At 34.2% G+C, this 27,668-nt stretch overlaps 1 protein-coding gene across 1 annotated transcript in view; it reads right to left on the bottom strand.

Annotated features, from left to right (window-relative positions):
* LOC145666042 (opioid-binding protein/cell adhesion molecule homolog) overlaps nt 1–27,668 on the bottom strand; it is a 476,706-nt gene that overhangs the window by 376,837 nt on the left and 72,201 nt on the right. The window contains exon 3 of the mRNA XM_081733141.1: nt 20,347–20,554. Within this exon, the coding sequence (XP_081589267.1) occupies nt 20,347–20,554 (208 nt within the window). The remainder of the gene's footprint in view (nt 1–20,346; nt 20,555–27,668) is intronic.

Here is a 27,668-nt window from a genome sequence, read left to right as displayed (position 1 = left end):
TTTAAGTTAAAGAAACAAAAGCAAGTTAGTAATGAGATTTTGTGACAGCACAAAAGTGTAAGCTGAGCTTAACAATTTGTTTCATTCTAGTATTTTTTCTTTCTTTTAGTGTCTGCGGACAAGATGTTGTTCCTTTTACCACTCAAGTAAAAGGGAAAGAAAAATACGTACACATTAAAGTCTCAAAGGCGGAGAAAATGAACTTGCTCAGTGATGTTGTGTGGTCGTCTTACGTATATAAAAGGTTGATGTTTCGACGAGGAAAGAAGTATATAAACTATTAACCTCTACCTGCGGATTCTATTCTTACCTTGAACATTCCTCCGAAGATGTTAAATTTTCTCTCCATTTGTTTTCACAATAGAAGACCCACTGCTTCTTCTCCTTTTCTTACTTTTCCGCTTTTTTTGATGCTTTTTTTGAGAGTTTCCGGTGTGTCACATGGAAGAATTTAAGCTAGAACCATTCTCGTTTGTATTTTCCCCTTCTTTTCTTTAAGAAATAAGGACACCCCGTAAAGAAGCATTGTCTGGGCCAAGATGTACTGCTGAAAGGCACTTTGGATTGTAAGAAAAGGGAAAGTAAAAGAAAAGAAATACAAAGAAGGGTTGCTATGGAAATGACAGAAAATAAAGGAAACATAATATCATTTTAGGAAAATGAGCCCAAAAATGGTTGGAATGAAGAAAACATACTTTCCAACTTGTCTTACTTTTAAATTATTCCTTTGTTTTTGATATTCAAATTTGCTACATACAACAAGCAGTTTTTTGCTTTCAGTAGTTATAAAAAGAATGCGAGAAGATTCAAGAAATTTCGAATAAATCTCTTGAATTTTGTAAGATAAATTCAGATTAAGCCATGAAAGGCATTTTTGGCAATTGACAGATATTGAACATATTAAGTAATTGTAATTAATTTGAATATGAAATTATGCTACTTCCAGTCAGAACTAAGATTATCACTACAGTTTATAATTTGATACCTCTTTTGCAATATGTAACGTTTTGCAGCTAGTAGGTACTGTCCCAGCGATTATGCGTATCAATCCGGATATTAGGGAAATATAACGAGTTGTTTAATTGAGAGTCTTTACGAAACCTACTAACGTGCATGCACTTACATGCCATCAAGGGTGCGTGATTGCACACGCAGCTAGTGGAAATTGGTTCCCTGAAAGACTGCATTTTCTGTGGGATTTAACAGTCACAAAGATAAAGGTTCAAGAAAAAACTCTAACTTGGATACTCTTGAAGCATGAATTCGAACTACATAATGCTGTGAAGATACTGAAAGCTTTTAATTGCGAAAGGTGGATGGACATCTGATCAATCTAAAGAAAACAGATAGTTCCAGAAATTTTACTAAGTTTAAAGATCAAGGTAAGTCAGCAATGATTAGGAGACAAAAGCAATATTTGTAGTTCATGTGCTAGATTATAGAGACAAACTTTACGATTAGCACATGGAAGTTACAAGTCTGTACCGGTTTACTACATTAGAATGAGATTCAAACCTTGATAAATACATTCAGAATTTCCGAATTGTACCTCATGAATTGGTCTCAATTGAAGCACAGAAGCTAGTTGATGTGTGTAAGAAACTCTTAGGAGAAACTGTGATCTGCAATTCCTGAAGAGAATAATAATGTGCGAGGCGACGTAGATATTTTTTTCGAAATCTTAACGTGTTTAAACTGTGGTTAAACAAGGACCAGGTGCTGGAACCTTTCGCCAAACAAGAGTGTTTCGAACATAAAACAAGGCCGGTATGGTGGCTTAAGTCTGATGCATGGGGTCCTTGGTTCGATCCCCGGACAAGTAATTTAGTGATGGACAACGTCATGTCCGTGTACTTCCGTTTCCTCTTACATTCTCATTTCACCAAGTCTTCCATCATTATTCACTTGCCTTAATCATCATATCAATTAGTCTAAAGGGCAAATTCGTGGAACTTTAAACTGAAAAATTTCGTCCCATTTTATTTTTCAACATATAATAAGGTTATCTCTTGTGATATTAGTGAGGAATAATTAAGTAGAGTTCTTTCCAGACGGTCGAACCATCAACACCAACTTGTACTCCGAACAGCATGAGAAGGTGTGGCATTATGCAACAAAAATATCCTTCATTGGAAAGCAAAAAGTGATCCGTTTTCCAGCACAACTCCTATACTATACTTTAATGATATCGGAAAATGCTTCAGGAAGTTGAGAGAATTAAACATATGATACATGCAGTATAAAGTTCATACCTCGCTTCCTTGGGTTATTATTTGGTCCAGTTCATGTTCATGTGCAGCACTTGAGATGTCTCAACAATTAAAGAGGGGGTTGAATATACATTGCAGAACATGTTTATCTCAAAGACCAAAGATGATATTAATGGAATCGAATAACTGACAAAAGTAACCTTCACACACTGGAACATGACATTCTTCACATTGAGTGCATGTAGTTTGCATTGTAACTTGAGGTATAAGGGAAGTAAATGACTAAAATACTGCGACACTTTCGACTATCCTTCTAATATAGTTTAAGAGGCAACCAAAGATCCTACAATTGTATAAGACGGACATTTGACCAATTAATCACTATTCTTTTTGAAAACACGAATTTTTAACATTTGTATCAGCTCTTATGTCTATAGAAAGGAAATTTTCATAGCACTATTCAACCACTATATGTTAATCCTAGACTACGCAAGGTATTTTTCCCCTTAATCTACGCAAGGTGAGCCTCTGAGGCTCATGGTATTTTTAATAACACTGGCCGATGTCAGTTTAGTTACACAAAGGAAAACCTCTGATTCTGAATAATTTCAGGATGCTGAATTTGAAATTGATAGCCGTTTTACTACATTTGCTCGTGTTTTCGTGTTATGCATTGTTGCCAATTTTGCCATTTTGTAGGGACGGCTTTAGTTGTCATCGAAATAACCGGTCTGACAATAATGCTATTTGAGTAAGACATAAATTAGATTTCACTCAGTTGGCGACAGATAATTCCCTCTTGTTGTTGGCATATATATATATATATATATATATATATATATATATATATATATATATATATATATATATATATATAACAATGAATACCGGGAGGACGGGGATGATTGAAATGTTTGACACTTGTGTTCCTCCCCCTCCTTTGTTTGTTCGTTTTCAGACCACTGAAACCGGTTTTAAAAATATGGTCAATGTGGCAACAATGCGTGGCACGATGACGCGGGAGAAAAAAGCGCCGACTGCGCCGTTATTGCGTGGCTCAGTCTTGTTCTTATGTATTGCACTAAGTAATCTCTAAAGTGTATAAGTATTTTGTAGGGAGAATTGATTTGGAATTTTTACGTCAGTAACTTCAGTTCTATTTTCCCGTATTTTTAGAACTACTTGCCTGTGTTTTCAGTATCTTTTAGTGATTTTATGGAATAAGTGGTTGTGCTGTTGCTCTAAGTTTCGCTTTCCGAGGCAAAATGTGAAGTTCTTTCCGCAGAGGATGTAAAGACTCACCGGACAGATTTTGTTATATCTGTGGCGTATTTATGGTTAAGTCGCAGATTAGATCGATAATTGATGACGTTAGGAAAGCATATTATTTTTATTTTGGCTGCAAGATCGGTGATCTAGATAAAAGCTGGGCCCCTCATGTATGTTGTTTGATCTGTCATGCGACTCTGACTACCTGGCTTAAAGGAACCAAACGAAGGATGCCTTTTGCTGTTTCGATGATATGGAGAGAACCCGGAATCATTATGATTATTGCTATTTCTGTATGACGAACACAGCAGGAAGTAACAAGAAGAAACAACGTGCCATCGAATACCCAAACTTTCAATCCGCCATCAGACCAGTGCCCCATGGAGAAAATTTACCTGTACCTACTCCTCCGAAAGATTGGGAAACTATCGATATTACAGCGCCTACAGGAAGCGATGAGGACACCAACTCAATATCTGCAAATGCAGAACCGAGAGACAGTTCCCTCCACGTAAAAGATGAGCCTCACTTCATCCTACAACATGAGTTGAATGATTTAGTGAGAGAGTTACAACTTTCGAAAGGGAAAGCTCAACTTCTGGGTGCTAGATTTAAAGAGTGAAAATTACGGGCTGCTGAAACTACTTACACTCACTACAGGAAATGGAACGAGCCCTTTTCAGAATACTACAGAACGGAAGGTTCCCTTTGCGTATGCACTTACATCAATGGTCTGATGAATGAATTAGAAATTCACAATGATCCGTCCGATTGGCGTATTTTCATAGATTCGTCTAAGTACAGTCTGAAAGTAGTTTTACTTCATAATGGAAATAAGCTGCCGTCTATTCCTGTGGCACACTCTGTTTCGATGAAAGAGACTTACGAGAATCTCGAACTCATTTTAAATCGTATTAACTACAAAGAATATGGTTGGCAAATTTGCGGAGATTTGAAAGTTATTGCAATATTACTTGGTTGCGAGGTGGATTTACAAAGTATTTTTTTTTTTTTTTGTCTTTGGGACTCAAGAGCCACAGGAAAACATTATTCACAAAAAGAGTGGCCCCCGGAGAGATATTTAAGCCCGGTACCAACAGTGTCATGTATGAGCCTCCGATCGATCTAGCCAAGATGCTGCTTCCACCTCTTCATATTAAGTTGGGCCTCACGAAGAATTTCGTAAAAGCTATGGACAAAGAAGGTGAAGGATTTAAATATCTTAGACAGTGTTTTCCAAAACTAAGTAATGGTAAATTAAAAGAAGGAGTTTTCACAGGACCTGATATTCGCAAACTTATCAATGACGAATTGTTTGAACAGAGTTTAAACGACAAAGAGTTAAATGCCTGGCGTGCTTTTGTTCAAGTTGTGAAAGGTTTTTTGGTCAAAACTAAATTTCAAAAGTACGAGGCCCTAGTGCAGCAACTTCTGGTGGCATATGAAGCTCTGGGATGTCGCATGTCTTTGAAAATCCACTTTCTGCACTCCCACTTCAACTTCTTTCCAGAAAATCTTGCAGATGTAAGCGACGAAATGGGATAACGGTTTCACCAGGATATAAGAACGATAGAAACTCGATATCAAGAACGTCGGGACCCTTGGTTATGTTCTCTTCTAATAATGGATTGAAAACTAGTAGTCAAATTCATATTTCTATTTTTTATATCCTGGAATTTGTAAGTGGCCATATTATCTTCAGATACTTGCAATATCGCCGTTTTACCTACTGTAACAAAACCTGTTCTAATATTATAACTGGTTGCTAATACTGAACATTCAGCTGCTGCTCGTTTCAGAACAAGGCCCTAGGTAGTTAATATTTTATTTATTTTTCTTTGTTGTAGAAAATGAATGAATTATTTCCAATATTCCGAATTGGTGGCCATATTCTCAGTTTTCACTAACCACACTTAGTTACAATTTCTTTTTCTATAAATTTTTCCACTGTTGATTATCTTCAGTTATTAGTAGTTTATTTCTGTATTTGTTCTTTGATCTTCAATGCGATATGAACTTTAATTATTATTGTGCTTATTAAGTTTTGAAACCATGAAGCAAAATGTTATAGTACAAAAATCAAGGTGAATGCGTACTCATTTGACTTTGAACTTGTTTTATAATTCTTGGAACCTCAACAAGAAATACTGATTTTTAAATACATTTATGACTATAATCAATAATTATTTCGTATTTAAGTTCTTAATAAATTAAATAAAAAATACAGGTGGCTGTATTAGACTTTCTCCTCTCATTATGAGCTGCGCCAAACTGCAGTAGTTACTGAAATATGTATTTATAATGTATGAACAAAATTATAATAGGAATTTTCGGAAAATTTGGTCTATACCTGCCTATCTAACAATAGATATATATACACAGCTCATTCTTTAAGGAATTCAAATTTTCTGGATTCTTTAACTTAAACATCTTAGTTTCCTTGGAAAGAAATGAATTGTACTACAATCTAAAATCATGGAGTATATACATAATCCTAAACTAATCATTAGAGAAATTTTCGAGAACCGTCATCATGAAACATACATACACCAGTACAGCATATATTTTTTTTTAATTCACTGGATCATGTTCTTTCCTGTTTTTTTTTTTTTTCAGTCAAAAGAGTCCGAACAGCTCTTTGAAAATAAAAAGATTTTTGGAAAAGGAAAATCTCATGCCATATTCTGAAGTTAGATCTATTTGATCATGAAATTTGAGCAAATTCATCTGTCATTTTTGAGAAATTATCCTTTTATAACTTACACCAAACGTAAATTACTAATTAAATATTTCTAAAGAGATAGCTTGCTTGTATCATATTGTAGCATATAAGTAAAATATTAATTTATGAAAAGCTCACAAAATAAGTTGAACCGTTGTCTTAAAAATGTCCAAAAATGCTCCCCTGCTAACTACCCCTTCTGGATTCATTCAAGAGAAAAAATGTTTAAGCCATTTTCTAGAAAGCAGAAATGTTCAAGTTCTACCTGCGAGACAAGTGACTTATTTGGAAGGAAGGAAATCAATTCTAACAAAATCATAAGTTTGAAATCTGTTTGGATGCTGAGCTATCTGTCAATTTTAGGTGTACACATATCAGCACAAACGAACAGACAGGCTAAACTAAATAATAATAATAACAAAATATTTTTACAGAGTGAAGGACTGAAAAAAATTGAAATTTCAAATTCAATTTTCATATAAGGAAATGATTGTATTTCATGTAGTAGATTTACTTAGTATTCCGAAAACAAGTTCAAAAAAATGTCAGACAGTAACTTCTGCATAATTAAACGATGTATATTTGTGTATGTGTAATAATGTATAATATAATAGTGAATGTTAGAAAATTATGTACACGACTATAACTGGGCATTAAGCTTATTGTGTTGTCCTTATGAAATAAATACCTAGGTAAATAAATAAATTTCCTCATAGTTACTAGATTTTATTTATTCCTATTATCGCTCTGAAGTAACAAGATCCTTAAAACCATATAATAGTTATTATCATCATAAATATTGGCGAATGCTGGTAACCTACTTGGAACAAACCGAGAACTTCTATGTCTTTATGTAAATTACCGTGTTCTTTAGCTAGGAGTTATCATTATCAACTTCTATCAATTATAATTTTCTTTCCCAGTTCATATTTTTCCTCCGCCACATCTTTTATTGCATTATCCAGTACACAATTATAATAGAATTCTCTTTCTCTCTGTAATCACACTTATCTCGTTGTTTCCTCTTCTATTACAAAATATATTAACCATTTTTTATTGACATTCCATTCCACCAAGCTAATTAGTATACTTAATTATATTTCATACCAACATTTTAAATACATAAAAATTTCATAATGTATGATTTCTTGCTTTATATATTAGAATACACTGGGCGATACATTTGATGATGTTATTCATTTTCCAACTTTTAATTCAGTGACTAGGAAAACTCACTAAGATCATTACTATCCATGGTTTACATCATGGGTTCTCACTCTGGAAATTCATTCACATTATTACATAGGTACCAAAACTTAGCCAATTGTGCTATTTTCCCCTCTCTAAATTTTATAGTTGACGCATACTTTCGTTCCATGACCGTTGATTTATACATTTTTATTTTTTTCCCAGTGTTTTTATAGTTTGTTTCGTATTAGATAACTAGCTTCTTTTTCAATACGAAGAATAGTTTAGTAAGTGTACAAGGACACTGATAGTTGAACAAATTATATAGAAAAAACATAGACTGCCACATGAGATAATTTGTCCAAAAAAAGTTGCCAACCTAATAAAATTCATTGTGAACAATCACTCAAGATTTATTTCTTTTATCTTTTTTCTTTTCATCTTTTTCCGAGGAAAAATATATTGTAGGAAAAAAAGGAAATAGGGGATGAGATATCATCTGCAGCTGCAACCTGACACCGAAAACGTCAAAAGCTCTCTGGTCCGTACACAGATGAATTCAACTGGACGGAAGAAACGCGTCACCCCTCCGGAAAATATGGCGACAACCTTCCTGTGTTTTCCTACAGTCGATTTGAAAAGAAAGAAGAATGATAGTGAAGATTTGAGGTCACAATTGTAGGTGTCTTTGCCTTTCAAGTTGTTGAACTGCACAGCCAATAAAATGCTAAATCCACAGTCTTGTTTGTTGTATTAGTCACATAATATTACATTTCTTGCTGATTAACATAGTTAAAATAGTATCATATGTAACTTATGTATAATAAACAGGGTGAGACTGCAAAATATCTGGAGAAATAAGTATCAAACGAAAAAATGTTCGAAATAAAAATATTATAATCTGGAGGGAGAAATTCACCTGTGCTAAAACTAACACCACACCACCTCTCTCGGGGGGTGAGCAGGAAACAATTTTGGAAGTTTAAATGGGACACCCAACTTTTATTACTGATTCAGATTTTGAATTCGCAATAAAAAGTGGATGTCTCCATTTAACTTTTTAAAATTATCCCGCGCTCTACTCACAGGGAAGGCGATTGGGGATAATTTTATTTCAAGTGAATTTCTCCCTACAAAATGTTAACTTTTATTTTAAAATTTTTCGTCTGATGGTTATTTCTTTAAATATTTTGCGAACACGTTTAAACAGATCACCCTGGGTTCGATTCTCGATGAGGGCACTCGGTCGAAAAAGTGTAATCAGCTTTCCCAGGCCAGCCATCCTGAGTGAGGTTTTCCTGGGTTTTTCTAATTCAAACGAGGCAAATGCCGGGGTGGTACCTAACTTATAGGTCCCAGGCAGCTTCCTTCTTTCCCCAATTCCTTCTTCCTTTCCTTTCTCCGGATAGTATGAGCTGATCGAGGGAATCATCCCTGAAACGTGACGGGCTAACATGGCCATTGATGCCGAAAGCCCAGACATCTAAATCCTAAAAATCACCCTGTATATGCCATTTATTATATGAATATAAGGTGTTAATGAGCTAGACTGATAAATTGTAAGAATCAATTTCTCATACCCAAATAAGAAAAGTAGTTTATGTAGACCTGTGAGAAGAAAGCGTGGAAAAGTACTTGAAAACGCGATATTTCGAACTCAAGGAACTGTAGAGTTGATGGTCCACGATAGCGTAAAGCAAGTCATATATACGCAATCCAGAAGTGCATGCAATGGGTTCGCAAGGGATTCCTTACAAAGTATAAGCAATTCTCAGATATGTTCACCTAAAGGTGGTTTCAAAACAGGCAAACAGAATCCCTGACAGCCATGAACAAGGAAGGTATCTGCGGAAAGTCGGAAGTATTGCGATAAATTTTTAAATATATTTGGAACTCCATAGATTCGAAACGATGCACCTTTCTCCATAGATTTAGATCCAAATTTTTGAATTTAATATCAATTTTAGTAGCGAGACTACATATATGAGACGTGGACCTGAGGCTTAATATGGGACGAGAACCACATGAGCTTCCGCTAGGAACCGAGACCGGGTCTCCCACTTCGTAGGCGCTTACCCTATCCACATAATCTCCATAGATCAATACGAATGTTTCTTCTTATTTTGATGTGATCGTCTATGTCTTACAGCTTGTTGTTCTAATTCATTAACAACTTGTATATTGCATTTTGGTATGAATTTTTGGAATGTGTTTTCTCTAAGAATACTTAGATTCGTATCAACAATTGGGTTAAATAGTTAATGAGATATACTAAATAATCAACATTTAAATTGTTCATCTTACCAAAAATGTCCTAGCTTTAAAAGTAACAACACTGTGGCATTTGATACTGCAGAAGATAAAAGTACTATTTACAAGTAGTCGTTTTCATGATTTCATATGGTCTTCTAGAATATCCTATTCTCGTTTAAGTTCAGTTAATAAAGATTCTAAAACTGCAATACAAACAAGACTAAATCGATGAATGCATGTGAGTTTTTAATTGCATATTATGCAGAATTCTGCAGCCTAAAATAATAAAAATATAAGTTGCATAATCAATTGTATGTTCTTTCATAAACACAAATATGATGATTTAAAACATATACCGGTAGCCTCAACTAAGAGTCTGAAGTTGTAATTCAACAACTATTGTTCCTGAGTTCCTCGATCAGTGAATTATTTTCCTCTGCTATATGTGTGCTATTTCTTTTTAACGAAGAACAAACAGATAAGTAACTTCTTTTATTATGTGTTTCCGTACACATAAATCCAACCAATAAAATCTTTATATTTGTTCATCAGGATATCATCCCTATTAATCAAGGATTAAAATGAAAAAATGACACTTCGTTCACGAACGCACGAAAGTGGTATGTGTATAATACATATTTAGCTAGTTTATATGCGTTTATTTCAAGGAAACACAGAGTTTTTTCTCAGCTCCTCATATGATTTTCGCGAAACAAGTTTGTGTAAGTACTGGTCATCATATGATACGAATAAATTAAATTGATGAAAATTCTATAGTAAGATCAAAAATATTTGACATAGGTCTACTATTTGATCAAACTGAAGTGCTTGGTTAGACAGCGTTACTTATATTGTTCTCTTTACTTGCCTTTTATTTTTTAAAAGTAGAGACTATCAATTATGCTGTGGCATCGTAGAAACGATTTATGAAGTTCGTTCTCATTCAAAAATCTCTACATTTGTTTCTAACTACACAAATGTCATGCGATCTTCGTAGTCGTGAACACATTTCTCGAACATGAACTTTCTTAGCTTGCTTCTTTAGAGTTTTTATATTCTTTCTTAAACATTAGATCATAATAAGTGGTACACCTAGAGCTTAACATGAAATTCGAATTTCAAGTACTTTTATCAGAGATATAAGACGGAACTTCTGCATCGAAGAGGAATATGATGTTTTACAACAAGAAAAGTAATCTCAATTTCCGTACTCATCTTGTCAAAAGTTGAGGTTTAATTTCGATAACTGTATGGACTACATTAATTTTTACAATGCTTATGCATTCATATACATTATATCAATAGTTTTCTTTCACAACATAATGAATTTCTTAACATCTGACTCCAAGGATAAGTAAATACCTAATGAGGAAGAAAATAATCTTTGTAAAGTTGCTGAAGTTGCTTTACAGGGGAAAGGATACATATCAAACTACGTCTTTAGCCTCTATGAATTTATCTATATTCACATTCAACCGTTATCAGTTTACTGCTGAGTGGAAGCTTCGCTCAAAGAAATATTAGGTAATTTTCATATACTTTTCTTTACAGATATATGACAGTTGTTTCCCTGATCCGTGCAGGTACTACAAAATGCTTCATTTCATATATAAATTCAACTAGTAGCCTCTAAAGTCCTATATGAAACACTTGTCGTCCATCTACCATCTACATTTATACTTCTTTGTAGCCTTGATCACGTCCTCTATATTTGTTTGAGATTGAACCTATTTTTTGTCTACTTTACATCTGGCGGCACTGGCTCTTAAGTACTGAACTGATTTTATAACTTTTTACGTTGTTCGCTTTACATCTGAAAGACAAAAGTAGTAGTCGTTTAAGTGATCACGAGATTCAAACCACAATATTGGTGTAGCAAATAGCATGCATTTGTGAGAATCACGTAACCATCCCCAAGGATTCACTGCACAGGATTTACAGCGAAATTCCGATTCTCAGAGTTTGCCTATGTCGACCTTCGATGAACAACATACGGTTTCCTAACTTCTTGGCAACGTTGACATGGGAGTTGGAAAACCTATTTCTCTCGTGTTCAGTAATTTTGGCTACAATAGAGTGTAAAGTGTTAACTACACAGATGTCTAGTCTTTGTAATTAACTATGAATATACAATAGTGACGTTGGTTAGTATATTATAACAGTAAGTACGTAATACCACAGTTATTACTACGTTTGCTTTTTACGTAGTATCTAGATTATATCCTGGTTCTTAACAATTCTTCAAATAATTCACACGTTTTACCATTTTCTTAACTGATTTTAATATTGAATCAAGAGAAGCGTAAAAAATCCACTTTTAACATACATTTTAATAATAAATTAAACGAAGAACACATTAACCATAGACGCAAGCAAAGGTCAATCTAATACAAATCCGTCAGACGCCTTTTTTTAATGGTTCAAGTTATACGTTCAAAGGGCGCATTTAAGCAACATTGTATAGCACAATCTTGGGTACGTTCTTGTCTTTCATAGGATGTTACCATATTTTGATTCCTATTTACAAAATTCCTGCCATCTGCAAACCGATTTTGTGAAAATCGGCGATGATTATTGTTTCTACTGAAATTTCTGTTGCTGTTTCTAAAATTCCCTGTTCCATTTCTGTAATTAGGTTGCGTTCGATTACCGGTATCATTAGAACTATACATTCTATTATTAAAACTAGGCACGTTAGAATTATTTCCAGGTTGTACATTTATATTACGAACAAAAGCATATTGTGTCTGATTACGTCCAGAATTGCCCTGACCTGTATCCTGTATTCTATTGTTATTCTGTATTGCTGACTGACTTTCATAATTTTGAACAAGCATAATTAGGTGATTAAAGTTGATACATTGCGCCGTCATTAACAGTTGTTGTAATCGGAATGGTAATAAGATTCTAATGGAAGCTATGATACGAGATTCCGGATGATTTGGATTTAGTGATCTTAACTCGTTATATGTAGATACTACAAAGTCCGTAATACTCCGGTGTAATTTTGAATTGAAATATTTCGTTCGCAAGACGGCATCTCTATTCGCTATCATAAAATCATTCCCACAATTCGATAGTAGATCATTCTTGAAATCAGAATATGTACGAAGACTGCTCCTGATAGCTTTGAACCACGTTAAACAGGGTGGTAATAATATATGTGGCAATAATTTTAAAAATTGAGACTCATCTACACCCATCAGTTCACATTCGTCCTCAAATTTTTCAAGAAATCCCCTAGCGGGTATATCTTCCGGTACACCACTAAATTTAGTAAGCGACTTAACTTAACTTAATTAACTAATCTTCAAATACTTCACACGTTTTACCATTTTCTTAACTGATTTTAATATTCAATCAAATGAAGCATAAATAATCCACTTTTTACATACTTAACAAGATGTCCGCACCCTTATACATACATTTATTATGTTTCCATAGAGATTACATCCATATTTGACGATCAAAATAACCTAAAGATATTTCTTTGTATCTTTCTTTTCTTTATATACTACTGCTCAAATAATTTGCCTCTGACCCTTTTTATAAGATGGTACAGATTGCTAATGCTATATACAACGTTATCGTTGTACAGTATATAGTAAAAGTCGTTTCAACTCATGTTTACATTGTCGAACAGGGTAGCCATATCAGCAACCCTTAATTTTCAGAGTCTTCAGTTATTGAAAACATCCATTATTCTCATTAGAGTTTGTTCAGAATGTAAAACCAGGGCCGAGACAAGATGTATCAGAAATTGTAGCGTGTGAACTGTAGTAACTGAATGCATTCTGGATGTGTGAAGCTAAACGGAACGAATGTTAAGTTTATTAAACCTCAAACTGAACACTGGCGCTATCCTAAGTGTTTGAAGAAACTGTAGGATAGATGCAGGAGTTAAAAGTGTTAGCTAAATCTATTTCCTCACTTAGGATGTTTACAAATTATTGTTCGATATGAAAGATGAAATTAGTGATCTAAGAGTCTTCCGTGAAATGGAAGAAGACTTAGGTAAATCATTATATTTCTGTCACGAAAAGTTGGATAGTAATCAAATGTTGTTAAAAACATGATTTTTGCAGGTTCTGAAAAATAAGAGGCAGTAATTTGACATTTTGTGAAGTGAAAATAAAGTATTTTAAAAAAACAAAAAGGTGAAGTTAAAAGCTGAGTCTGTTGACGTGGAATAATATTTTGTGTAATGCATTGAGAATGTATGGAGTTCTTGAATCTCCTCCAGAAAATATCCCTGAAATTGTCATTAAGGTTGGAAAGATTTTAAATGATGAATCTATAATTGATGCTTGTCATCGATGAAAAGAATTTAATAATCGATCTACGACGGGTATAATAGTGAAATTTGTCGGAGGGCATTATAGAAATTGTTTCTTTCAAGAAGAAAAGTAAAACGAAACTTATCTACTATTGATAAATGTATGAACAATGACAACCCAATATATATCAACCAATCCTTGGCCACAACGAGAAATGTATTATTAGCTAAGGCAAAGCAGTTTCAGCGTGAAAAACAGTTTGAATATCTGTGCGAAGATTAGTGGAAGAGTTATAATTAGAAGGGTGGTCAAAGCCCCATTCATGTAATCTCTTCTGAGGAAGATTTACTAAATCTATAAGTCTATTTTGTCATGCTTTTTATAGGACTTCCTGTATTATTATACTTACTATCATTATATCTCTTGAAGCAGGTACTGATTTTTATTATACTTCTGATATCACTTTGTTAATATTTACAATTATTCGTATACGAGATGGTCCTTTTAAATATATTAAGTAACTTATATTATACCCATAAAAGAAACATTTTTTAATATTGATATCAAATAGTCTGAACTATTTGCTAATAGTTACAAAGGTAACCAAGAAAGTTCTATCGCTGTTTCACCCACCACCTAAGAACACCGATATGTCACCTAAGACGTATCTGAAAGATCAAAAATAGTCCTTACTAGCATTGACGACCTTCTGTCAACGTTTTGGAAGGCCATGGATTTCATCGGGGTAGAACTTGGTGGGCCATGAAGCGAAGAAGTTATCAAGTGCACTTTGCACCTCTACTAGGTATTTGAACTAGTGTCCTCTCAGGTGATTTTCCAAGGAATGGAAAATGTAATAATCGGACGGTACAATGTCCGGGGAGTATGTCGGATGCAATAATGTTTCCCATCCAAGGCGCAGAATGATGTCCCACGTAATCCCTGCCACGTGGAGCTTAGCGTTGTCATGTAATAGGAGGGCCTCTTTGCGATTTTGAAGTGCTGACCCCAGAGTTTTGAGTGTTTCTTGAACACGACTCAACTACTGACAGTACACAGTTGCATTGATGTTCTGACTAGCTGGTAGCAGTTCTCGATGCACGATGCCGCGAACAGTCCACCAAACACACAGGAGGACCTTCTTCTGGCGCAGTACCGGTTTTGGCTCTTCATGGGATGCTAACCAATGATGAAGGCGCCTTGGACCTTCGTACAGGACCCACTTCTCATCACATGTCAACACCTTGTCCAGAAATGGCTCCTTCCTCAGACGAGGCGTTACCTTCTACGGCTTGCCCATCTTCGGATAGGGATGAAATTGAACATTTAAAAAATCGTCATTACAACGTATTTGTGAGGTAATTTACTTTACGGAAGAGAAAGTAAACGCTATCGTTAGTCTCCAGTTCTTTAATTCGTTAGTGCTGTTGTCATTGCAGTAGGTTCGGATTTTGTTGTGTTTCTGAATTGATGACATTATTCAGATTCCAACATAGAAGCTGTTTGCAGCCTCAAAAGTAATGTGAAGTTCGATGTTGAAGAGTGTTTTATCTGTCAAGAAAGAAGAAGTGAGAGATTAATATGTGACACCGAACGAAATCTAGAGACGTTAAGGTAAGCTTTCGAGACAAGAAATAAACTACTTGACACGGACAACAAATCTGCAGTCAATCGAATCCAAGCAGTGGTATTATCATGTGTCAACGTACTGTGGTGGCATAAGTCATGTTTTTCATCTTTCACAAGCAAGACTAAGATTCAGCGACTACCAAAGAGAGCTAAAAGCTCAGGAACCGAAAATTACATATCACCCAAAAAACTGAGAAGCACAACATCATCAGTCAATTTGGAGGTTTTGGTCTTTTAGGCAACGAAGAGAAACTATGTTCACAACAAGACAGTGAAAGGCAGAATGAAATTGGATTGGAGATACGAAAACACATTGGTTTTAGTTTTGCAGGGATTTGACCTCTTCTCAAGTAACATGCCTCAGACATTGCAAAACATTGCTAACAAGGACTTGGCTACCCAAGGCATTGAGGGTGATCTCTTGGAGGCGCGTAGAGAGGACAATATTGATTTAATGTCTTTGGAAGAAAGGTTTCTGCCAACTGAAGAAAGAACAATAAATTTTAAGGAAAAACCGCTTCAAAACAAGTATCTGATCTTTGCATCTCTGTGTGAAGTGAAACAGTTAGGTGCAAGACTTGGGAATATAAAAACGGTGAAAGCTGATAGAAACATTCTGCAGCGACTCATGAACTTGCATGAATCAGACATTTGATCGGGATTTTAACGATCGAGCTGATATAAAATCAGCAGTTTGGTACAATGCATAATTTACTACATATATATGTATTATCATTATAAAATACCAAATACTCTACAAACCGATGCAGTGTCATTTCAAGAAAATAATGTTCCTAGGATATCGAATAATGTTCATATCAAGTTTGGCACAGATACGTTGAACGGTAAGGAATACATCGGAAAAAAAAATTGTAATAGGTTGGTAACACTAACAACTGGTTGCTTGAAGGTTTAAATTCAAAGAATCGTTTTTCTAGAATATCGAAGAATATTTATGCCAACTTTAATAGAAAATTTGTTCACCGGTGTGCAAACTGTTGTTGAACAAACACATATTTTGAGTTCTCTTTGTTACAAAAAGTACTTTCGACCGTCATTTTGTTTTTGTGAATTTCTGAGAAACAGTGAATGTTACAGCGTGGCATACGGCGGACATGAATTCAGCAATAACAAGTCATACTGAAACAGCGCTTGAAGTGTTCTTCCTCACAAGTGTTTACCCAACTTTATACTTGAAGATTTCTTCATACGCGCACCTGAGTATATTGCTTCATTCTGGCGATATGTATTTTAGTCAGTGTCAGATTGTAAGTTTTTGTTCACCAAAATGTGTACCTACTTTTGGATCAGTATGCAATTCTTTGAAAAACTTGCTCTCTAAGCGCAGTTGGGATACACAGCAAACATTTGGTGTTATGTATAAATTTATAAATCCCATATAATTTTCCTTCGATTAATGAATATAATTTCGCTTATCTCACTGAATTACTACTCATAATAACCCCTGTGTGGGAAAATCTATACGTATCTCCAAACATCTTCTTTTTCTCTAGGTATTTTCAAATGCTCCATGACTAGAGAATAGTCATTTATCTTTTCCAATCTTAAACCCTCTTCAGAAGGCTGAACTTGGGTAAATCTGCTCACCGCATCACTAATATTGTCTTTAATATTGTTTATTCACATACACTGGACTGTATGGATATTCACTAATACACAGGTGAGATTACTTGAAGGTTTAAAAATAAACGTGCTTTATTCTATCCCTTAAAAAGTTATCTTCCTGAAAGAGAGAGTAAGGGAATGCTTTAAAACGTCTATAATAAATAAATGTTAAACTTAAATAATTGGAAGACGTGACTTTGCAGGAATAAAAATCTTGAATACTACGAATTTATGTATCAGCTTTGTTCCTCTAAACCAGAGTTTCTCAAAGTGTACTCCGCGGAGACGTACAAGGTGATCAAGGGCTCCGCAAGATGCTTGGGAATAATGAAGAAAGAAACTAGGAAGCGAATAAAATAAAATAGCTATCTCGAGAAAAATACTCATTTTCATAGAACAATATTCTCAGATTGTTGGTTGGAAAATGTTTATGGTGCTTCACATGCTGTGAAATCCTTAGTCAACACTGAATCTCCGTGTGTTTTGTATCTTTGTGCTCTTTGATAATTACTAGCTGTGAGCAAAATGCAATTTTTTCGCATCATGTAACTCTGTACTTCTAAATTGCGAAATCTGTAATTCATTCGTCAGAGTTTACATTCCACCGATTTAAAACAAACGAGTTCATCTCTAAACTTTCTTCCTCCCATGAATTTTATCTTCTTTGATTTCAATACTTATTTACGTTCATGATTCCTACGTTTGTAATGTGTTATTTGTAAAAGATGTATGATTTGTAATGTAATGTATGATTTGTAGGATAGGTAAAAGATGTTCTACATGATTTCAGATATGTGAAAAACTTCACCATGAAATTCACTCAAATTGTGGTACTTTTGCTTTTATTTTTTAAAAAATAAACCAGTTAGATTCTAAAATAGTAATAATAATACGCAATAAAAATTTTCGGTTTAAACCACCAAGTCCTTAAAACCTTGAATGAAGCACATAATTTAAGAGAAAACATTGATTTTACCACAAATGAACGATATTTTGTCTAGCGTGAGGTGTTAGCACATTAAGAGTAACCGCACATCCAAATTAATCGAAATTGTTCCGTTTCGAGTATGCAAAATATTGTTTCGATTAATGAGCAAGATCAGTATTTTGACACAGAGTTTTGCCACTAAAAAACATCGTACTTAGTATTATAGTGCTATTTCTATACGTCCAGTTTATAACACCACTTTATAATGTTTTCAATTACATAATAAACACTGTTTTCTTTTCCACTTTAACTTTGTGGTAATGAGTTACTGTCATTTTTTTGAAATTTCAAAATAAAGTTCAGCTGCAACTTGTGTGTGTGTGTTCCTCTTTCAGCTGTGTAAATTATGATGATCCGAGCAACATCCCCCCTCATTATTTATGTAATAATTTCAAATGACAAATGTGATATAATTCTTTCAAGGTTAGATGTATAGATAGAGGTTTCAATGATCGCACGTAGTAAATTAATTTGTCTTGAGATGTATGTTTTACGATGTAGAATATTCAAAACACTTTAATCTGTTACAAAACGGTTTGTTTTTCTAATTGTTTATTAGTTAAATATGAAGTTAATAATAACCGGTGATTATTTTGCAAAGCTACAGGAGTTGATGAATGTAATTCACATAACTCTAACATTGTCTGTATACTCTTACTAGTGTATCATTTCTCATGTATCTTACGTTACAAGGCTTTTTCCCGTTGTGGCGTTCAAGCTTAATGATTTTCTACTAGTGGTTATTCCTCTAAAGTCATGTGCCACAGTCTAAAAGTAAAGAAAATCTTTTGTCTATCTGAATTGATAACATAAACAACAAAAGGAAAGAAGATGAAGAGTTTTAATTTACTTTTTCTTAATCTTCACCTGAAACTAAGTGATACTCCATAATCAAGTAAATAGTGATTAGACCAGTGTGAAATTAACCCAGCAGTTTTCTGTCTGAACGCAAGTATCACAATTTTTGCGGATCGGATACTGATTAGCATTGATTCGTCACTAATTCCTGCCACCAAAAGATTTCGATTCGGAGAAAGTGATCAGGCTAACCTCACGTATGTGAAAAATTGGAGTATTTTTGTTAGTTTGTTTCTATACATATAGCTAAATTACTTCGTAGTTGGATCAACTATCGAGGTCGGTGGACAGAAATTAAAATTTTTGAAATTGGATGTTACTCGGTAAGCATGGTTAATACGTTTACCCTCTGCCAGGCTGAAGTATTTATGTAATCTTCAATGGACTCTAGATTAAATACTTTGAAAGTGATTCAAGTAAAAGTCGTGTGAAGCATAAGAAGATTTTTAAAAGATTGAAAATTAATTTCAAAATTGCGTGAGGATCTACACAAGTGTCTGTTAGTGAATTAGATGACTTTGAGTTACGTCAAACTCCGACTTGTTCCTCCAAACTAGTGACGAATCTGGCTCAACCTCAGGATAGTAAATGGTGAAAAATATAAGTAAATTGAGAATGGGAAACCTAGGAATATCCCTTAAGGTTATGTACGGGGTTTTCATTATTTTCAACTATAAGCCTTAAAAGGTTCAAGAGATATAAAGAAAAATGTAAGTTTCGCATTGTCTAGATGCGTTTGGCACGCGTCAACCAAAACTTAAGAAATACTGGTTTGCACAATATCAGTGGGTTGTCGGTTGGATACTGAGCATGCATACCATTCAAAGGAACACTACTTCAAGCAATTCGGAGGATTTTAGGGAAAGACCTAATATTATTTGAATAGACACTATGTAAAACATTCAATTTTCTAAAACATTCGACTGTATTACAATAAACTCATAACTTAATATAATCTTAAAACACTGTTTCTGATTCTTAAAGTGAACCATTTTCAGAAAAAGAAACCTCCATTGAAAGAGAATCGGGAAGTCATAGGTAAATGATCGATCAGTAAATGTAAGTGGTTTTGCATATTGCTCAATGAGGAAGGAGAATTTCGATAAAATAAAATGTTTGCATTTGGAATATATAAGGAGAAAGGTGAAAACCCTTATTATTCATTCCAAAATTCCCGATAATGAGCCAAGAATTTAAAAAACAAAACACGAGTTGCCCCACTTTTAGTGGACAAGATTGAATAATTAGAAACCTAACCACTAAATGATAATAATATCCTCAAGAAAGTGCATTGTACTCACGCAGTGCGAAACACAGTCAACTTACCAACAACTTGAATATATCCCACTCGACTTCTCATAGGATCTGTATTTATCTGACACATGTACCATCCTCTGTCCTCTTCCTGCACGTTCTTGATATGTAAGTACCAAGACCGGTGGTCGTTGTGAGTCAAAGATATTCGAAGGTTTTGTGTTATGACGCTATGGTGAATGGTAAGAATTGTTTGTGTATCGACTCGAACCCATGCAACCTGGAAGAGAAAAACACAATGATGTATTTTTTTTTTATAGAGAAATCAGTTTGAAATAACCACAGCAACATGAATTGATCGTCAAACAACTCACATTTCTTAGCTTTGGTAATCCCAGTTCATAATTGTTCTTTTAATATAAAATGAGATTGCAATGATGATGAAACACTGATGAATTTACTGTTCTGTTTCATAATTTATCTTTGAGTTTGACAATTCCAATGTTCAGAAAGTTCTTTAGTTCTAGTGACTTCGATTTTTCAAAAGAATGAATAAATAATTCGAAAGTGCATTTTGAAATTGATGAACAATCTATATTTTAAATTTCTACTTACTATAAGAACGCATATTTATATATAAAAGAAATACATTCCGATAGGTTATGGTCAAAGACGTTTGAGTGATATATGCCCAGCACACCCAAATTTTTCGCACTGAATAGTTTTACTGATTCGTAATTGGAGGTATTGTATAATTACTTAATGATGTTGAATGAATATCAAAGAAAAACATTCAGCTATAACTGAAATCAGGGCCTCGTACTATCAGTATTAACCAACAGGCTACAAAATACTCACTAACGATATATCACAGCCGTAGAGGTTTCTGTTACAAGCATTCTCTTTAGTTTAATTCGAGTTTGCAGTCTAATATGACCGTTCAGCACTGAGGCTATATAAAACGCCAAAGTACAGCGGGGATCCATACCAGTGAAAAATCGCAGTGAATTTTCCCTTGATCTACTACCGAAGTCATGTGCGCTAATCATGTTAACGCGGGGGGGGGGGGGTCTAGAAGGCCCTGGGCAAAGAAATGCCGCCACATTAAATTTAAGATAAACTAAAAACAGTCATTTACTGTTTACGTATAATTCCTTAGAGCGTGTTTAGACCAAAATTGTCTGTAGACAAAATAATAATAAATACAAAATTGTACTGAAATAAATAAGTTTATAGGAACGTTTACAACATCGATAAAAACAACCGTACAAAGCTGGTATATGGGATGAACGAAACTACCTACTAATAATTAGAATTCGGACTTCTTGGAGGTCCATAAGTACACTTTTAGTATACACATTAATATTTGTCCTAGAAGTTATTATAATATGGTCCTAAAAACGGAGATATGACTATGTAGTCATAGTCAAAATCATAAAGCATATTTCTGAAGGTGTTAGGTGCGAATTATATTTTTAGGAATAATAACTTATAACATTTCAAAATATTGTATAACAAATATAAAACGTTTTTAAATTATTTGGATATGATGTATTTATATACATACCAAAAACATGTAATTGTTCTCCATTAAATGACTACCATGAAGGAGACAAGATAGCAGATCAAAAGTTGGCAACCAGAAACCTGATTGTAAAATGGAAATGATTAAACTACCACTCTGTGCAACGCGTGACAAAGTGGCAACAGCGAAGCAAAATTGGCGATAGTCAGTAGGCTGTGAGGCCACAATGGGTGCCAAAGCAGCTAACAAGGTGAGGCTTTTAGAAAACAAGTCCTTGGACGTCCTTTTATCGAATGGTAAACTATGAATCTTCGACACAACATCACAGCTCATTAACTGTAGCTAGTGGAGTTTACTGATGTGACAGTCGTTGTGCAATCATTAACAGATGTCTTCAGTCAGCGTGAGAACGGAAGAACACACCGGCAAGAAAGTAGTGTAACATTAAGTCCACTCAGGAAGTGTAGGGCAATGTGTAACGTTATGGTCACAACGTCCTGCTGGTAGTGTATCTCAGAAGGATCTGCACTAAAGGGATCTTAGCCGGATTAATATACCATTGGCTGAGAAGATTTTTAGAGAATTATCCTCACTCATAAATATTTATGAGTGTAGAGATTTTGCCATTCTAGCAGTTCCTAATGACATATTCCGTGGAAATTCTTGACTTTTGACAGTTCTTAAAGATATAAATCCATGATATTTAATAGTTGTATTCACGGGCGGTCGACAGTTTGAATAATTGATACACCTTTCCCAGCATATTAATTAATCACTTAATATATTTAAATGACACAGAAGAAATACGATAATAAATGCAGCTATGGATTACTAAACGTACTGACGGTTTTTTTTTAATTGGAAAGAGAATATGACGTACAATGAATCTTTTCCGCTTGAAGAAATGCTAATTTGACAAGCAGGATATAACTTGCGTTTAGAAATGAAATATGCAAATCACACATGTACAAGAAATTAATATATTGTTTGTTTCATTTAGTACGGCAAAACATTTAACACGGCAGCGGATGTTGATCGTTGGAATGAGGGAAAGAAGATTCTGGAATTTTGGTCGTCGGAATGAGGGAAAGAGGATTCTGGAAGTTTGGTCGTTGGAATCGGGGAAAGATAATTCTGGAAGTTTTGAGTTTGCTCTCAAGGTTATTAGAGTTATATAAATACCGATTCATTTGCTGGTAGGTACTAACTTTGTAGTATTTCCATTTTTGTTTTCATACTTGTTCATGTTTGTTTTTATATGGGAAGTAACATTGTAAACGAAATACTTGTAAAAACACTCGTAATTGTTGGGAATATACGGGAAAGGAAGAGTTTGTTCTAAAGAGAATTGATTGAAGATTTTCCTATATTGGAAACCATATTATTCAGAGTTCTTATATAGAATTATAAATTAACTAAGATATAGCGTAATGTAATTTGTAGGCTACAGGGAATCTACATTGTTTATTGTACCGGGAATATAACGATTATTCTACCACTTGGTAAACCGTACGCTAACCTTTTTGCCTGTAGTGCGAACTTGTTACTTATATGTAACTATAAATTATATATACGTTACTATGTAAGATGTAACGTCCACCTCCACCTAGCAACATCAGTTCGAATTCAAACCGAGAGTTTTATAAAAGGTTAATAATAATAATAATAATAATAATAATAATAATAATAATAATAATAATAATAATAATAATAATAATAATAATAATAATAATAATAAAACTGTCGATTAGAACTCACTTAGACAAAGCCGGGCAGATGGGACTGAACAAAAGACCCTTTTCCCCTTGTTCTGAAAATAAGGCCGACATATGATCCAATATTTCCAAGTACAAAACACAAATCAGGAAAAAGGCATATACATGCAAATTAAACAAAAACAAGTCAATTTTCTATAACAATTTTATTCAAACCAGATTGCGACGGTGTATATGTGCTATTGCGTTTGAATAACATATATACACAAACTGTATAGCAATTAAAGATAATATAGATAATGACGCAACAGCTGAATGTCTTGAATTGACTGAATTTCAATAATATAAAAAAATATTGTACTGATCCAAATAGTTAAAAATGTATTTTTCTCAAATTCTTAATGTATTCAATCAATTCTTCACTCCTTTTCAGATTCTTATCTGACATAAAGTTTCCTACACTCCAAATAGTGATTAATATTTAATCTCAATTCTCAGTCAAATTCTGAATAGTCAAAAATTCAAGACAATAACGTAGTCGGTCATACTTATTTAAATTAACAATAAATTCTCTCCGAAATGCCTCTATCTGTGACATGTAAGTGCGCAATAATTTATCTAAAAATTTCTATGAACAATCTGTATAATGTACGAATATTTACCTCAACATTTTTTCAAGAATGACTCCCTTATTAAGCATTTAACCGCTCAATTTAAAAATCAATTTCAACAATCCCAAAGGTCTAATTTTTAATGAATAGTTTTTCGTTACAAAAAAAAATGACTACTGGAGAATAGAAAAATAAGAATCGCATTAAGTTTATACAAGCTAAAAAATTGGATCGTATTAAAAAAAATATATATATTACCAATTTTAACTGTAAAGAAAGAATGTTAACAGAAAATATTGGATCATTCGAATTGATTCTCAATTAGTTTTTTTTCTCATTAACGCACATATCCGCTCGATAATTAATATCGCAAATCTGAGAGTGAATAAATAATCAAGTCCTTGAAAAACAGGGTCAAAATACCATATACCATAACGGAAAGACAGGTGAAGTTTGGAAAATAGTACTTCGAACCGGGATTTCGTCTTGCCATATCCTACGGGAGAAGAAGCAACTCAAAATTTACACCAAATATAAATCTCTAAGAATTCCTTAAATTAGGAAGATCAGGCCGGTAGCCAGCCCAAAAATGTAGGGGGGGCCCGGCTCAAGTTAGGGGTGCCCGATAAAAAATATTACAGTTCATCACCATATTATAGTTCATTTGCAAGCCTACCTTGAAAATTATAGGGGGGCCCGCAAAAATTTAGGGGAGGCGGCCTTCCCTAGACCACCCCGGATACGGCCCTGAGGAAGATGAAGAATGAAATGAGCCTAATTTCATTAAGTATCTGAAATAAATTTTTAAACAGTTTCCTTGACCGAGTTTTTATCGTCCTACTTTTATTTAAATATGTACCGTAAGAAAAAATGAGAGGTTTGAAATGTAGTTAAAACAGAGTTTCTTATGAGATACTCAGCTTATGAGGACAGAACTCGGTACACAATCAATTTTTTTTAACAACATAGACACATGCTTTAGCGATTTCGGGGACTTCGCTTCTAAGGAAGGGGTTGGTAGATATTTCTTATTTCTTTATCAATATATAAAAAGACAGCGTGTCTTAATATTACACGGAAACAGACTAAACTTTTGAAATTATTTTCTAAATATAATACTTGTCTTGAGCTGAGTTTTTACCATGTCACTTTTATTAGAATATGTATCCTAATGGGGTTGATAAAGTTAAAAATGTACGCCAAAAAGGTGCATATTTCAATAGCCTTTCATGTTAGGAAGATAAACCTAAGTTTATAAAAACAAACTTACAAATAAATGGTCAAGTTCTTCAGAAGTTTCTTTGAAACCGTTGCTTCTAGGAGGAGAAAGTGGGTAATTTCTATAATATATTCGACATAATCTGTCTCGTCGTAATGGAAAAGTAACTTAACTATATGAAATTAATTTCAGAACGTAGCAGTAGGTTCGAGTCTGTTTTGTGTCATGTTACTTTCATTAAAGTGCATTCCTACGGAGGGTGAGGGAATTCAAATAAACCTTTGAAATATTTTCTATAAAAGTATTTTCCCGGTGCGTAAGCCTGCTATATTTTCTTCATGAGAATACGGGACACCTTCCGATCTTCCGTCCTCCCCAAACTTTTCAACACAATCCAACGAATTGTAGCTCTGGTTATGAACAATAATAACATAATAGGCGAAAGTTCCCTAAGCTACAGCTACTTTTTTCTCATCGTTACCTGCAATTAATTGTACGGAGTGAAGATATTCACAATCCAACTACAAAAGAATCGCCTTAAAAATTCAAGGTGATGTCTTATAGCGGAAAACAATATGCAAATAATCTCGTTTTATTTAAATGAGTGATACAATCTAACTTCGATATTCTTCGTGTGTTTAGCGATATTTAATTACATGGCTGTATTTGCCAAAATTATGTTTGTCAGTTTAATCTGATAAAAAACTTAGCTGATTTTTCTCGCTACGTTGTGTGTAATTGTCAGGGCTGGATTAACATATTTCAAAGCCCTACAGCAAAGCACAATTCTGTTCCCTAGCCTCTCAAAAAAATTATTCATAATTATTTTTAACTTATCGAATGTTTTGCTGGAGAAAAGATCACTTGTCTTCACTGTGCTTGTAGATGCACTCAAAGCCATTTTACATTTACTTTTTTTTTTTTTATGTTGTGGAGTGTCCGAGTTTCCACCAGGTGCAATGAAAAAGTAACATTACAAAGTTTGCAGTCAACTTCATTGCTTTCAGATACGGGCACTTATCTTTCAAATTGGAAGAATACGTGCACTTCAGTTTCGACATCCTTGTTGATACAAAATTCGAACACTTTACTTGTAATGTATTATCAACGACAGCCCAGCTCGTGCATTTTATCAAAGACTGCAGATCCCCTTGATTCCTAAGGGATAACTCCAACTCTGCGCTGTGAGTCTATTCGCTTGCTCGCTATCAAATCGGAGAGGGTGATGTGATAACTTGCTCGAAGCTCTTACATGTTACAGCTTATTGTTCATTCACTAATTACAAAATTCCCAGCTAATGTCACAATTTTTGATTTTTCACTTTTCGAATAAGCTGATAGGGGCTATTGATAGAAGAAATGGGACCGGATTAAAATATGGGACATTTGCCTGTCCCGACTACATTTACGGGGACACGGGACACTCGGGCCCAAAATCGGGACTGTCCCGTTTTTTACGGGACATTTGGCAGTCTTACCAGTACGAAGGACGAACATTTCAACTACAGTACCGGTCAAAGGTTTAGGAGCATCTTGGATTTAGGTGAGACTCTACTGTAGACCTTCTATTTTGGGGCATTAACATCTTAGCCGTGTATCACAAGTAGACTACTCCTGTCCAAAGCATAGCTACAATTTGACGATAATTGGATTGCGGTCTGAGAGATACTGCAGATTATATGTCTAATTATAATTCTTAAAATGGACAGACATATTGCATAATGTAAAGAAAGGGATGAAAAACGACACAAAATTTTACATTTGTTTAAAAGAGATGCCCATAGGAGGCAATGCAGTGACTTAAATTTGAAAAACAGCAAATTGTAAATGATTTCTTTCTAACTTGATTTGTTAACGTTTAAAAAGTCAAAAATAAATATATTTTGAAAAGCATTCTTCAAAGCTTCGTACGCCAATTGTTGCTCGTTGAAGTGGCAATAACGAGCACTACGCTCCCAGTGAGTGACAATATGAGGGTCGTTGTAAACACTTTTCAAAACATAGGAACTTTTAGCTTTTGAGGCGTTAACATACCAACAAGCTAGAAAGAAGTACGAAACATTTACAACTTGTTATCCTTTAAAATGTGTCTCTATATCATCCTTCTATGTAAATATCTCTGAAATGAAACCAAAATACTGTCTCCTCTTCCAACCCTTTGTTTACATTATCTCTTTTTCGGTGTACATTTTAAGAAATACAATTAAACATATTTACAGTATCTTTTAATACCGCAATCCAACCGCCGTCCAATTTTATGTTTTTCACAGGAGTACCTGTTGTACTGTACATGGCTACGAAGTTAATCCACCAAATATAAATTC

This window comes from Thermobia domestica, chromosome 12, assembly GCF_964235325.1.
Source record: "Thermobia domestica chromosome 12, izTheDome1.hap1.1, whole genome shotgun sequence".
NCBI classification, from domain to species: Eukaryota; Metazoa; Arthropoda; class Insecta; order Zygentoma; family Lepismatidae; genus Thermobia; species Thermobia domestica.
This window is presented reverse-complemented; position numbering and strand designations above follow the sequence as displayed.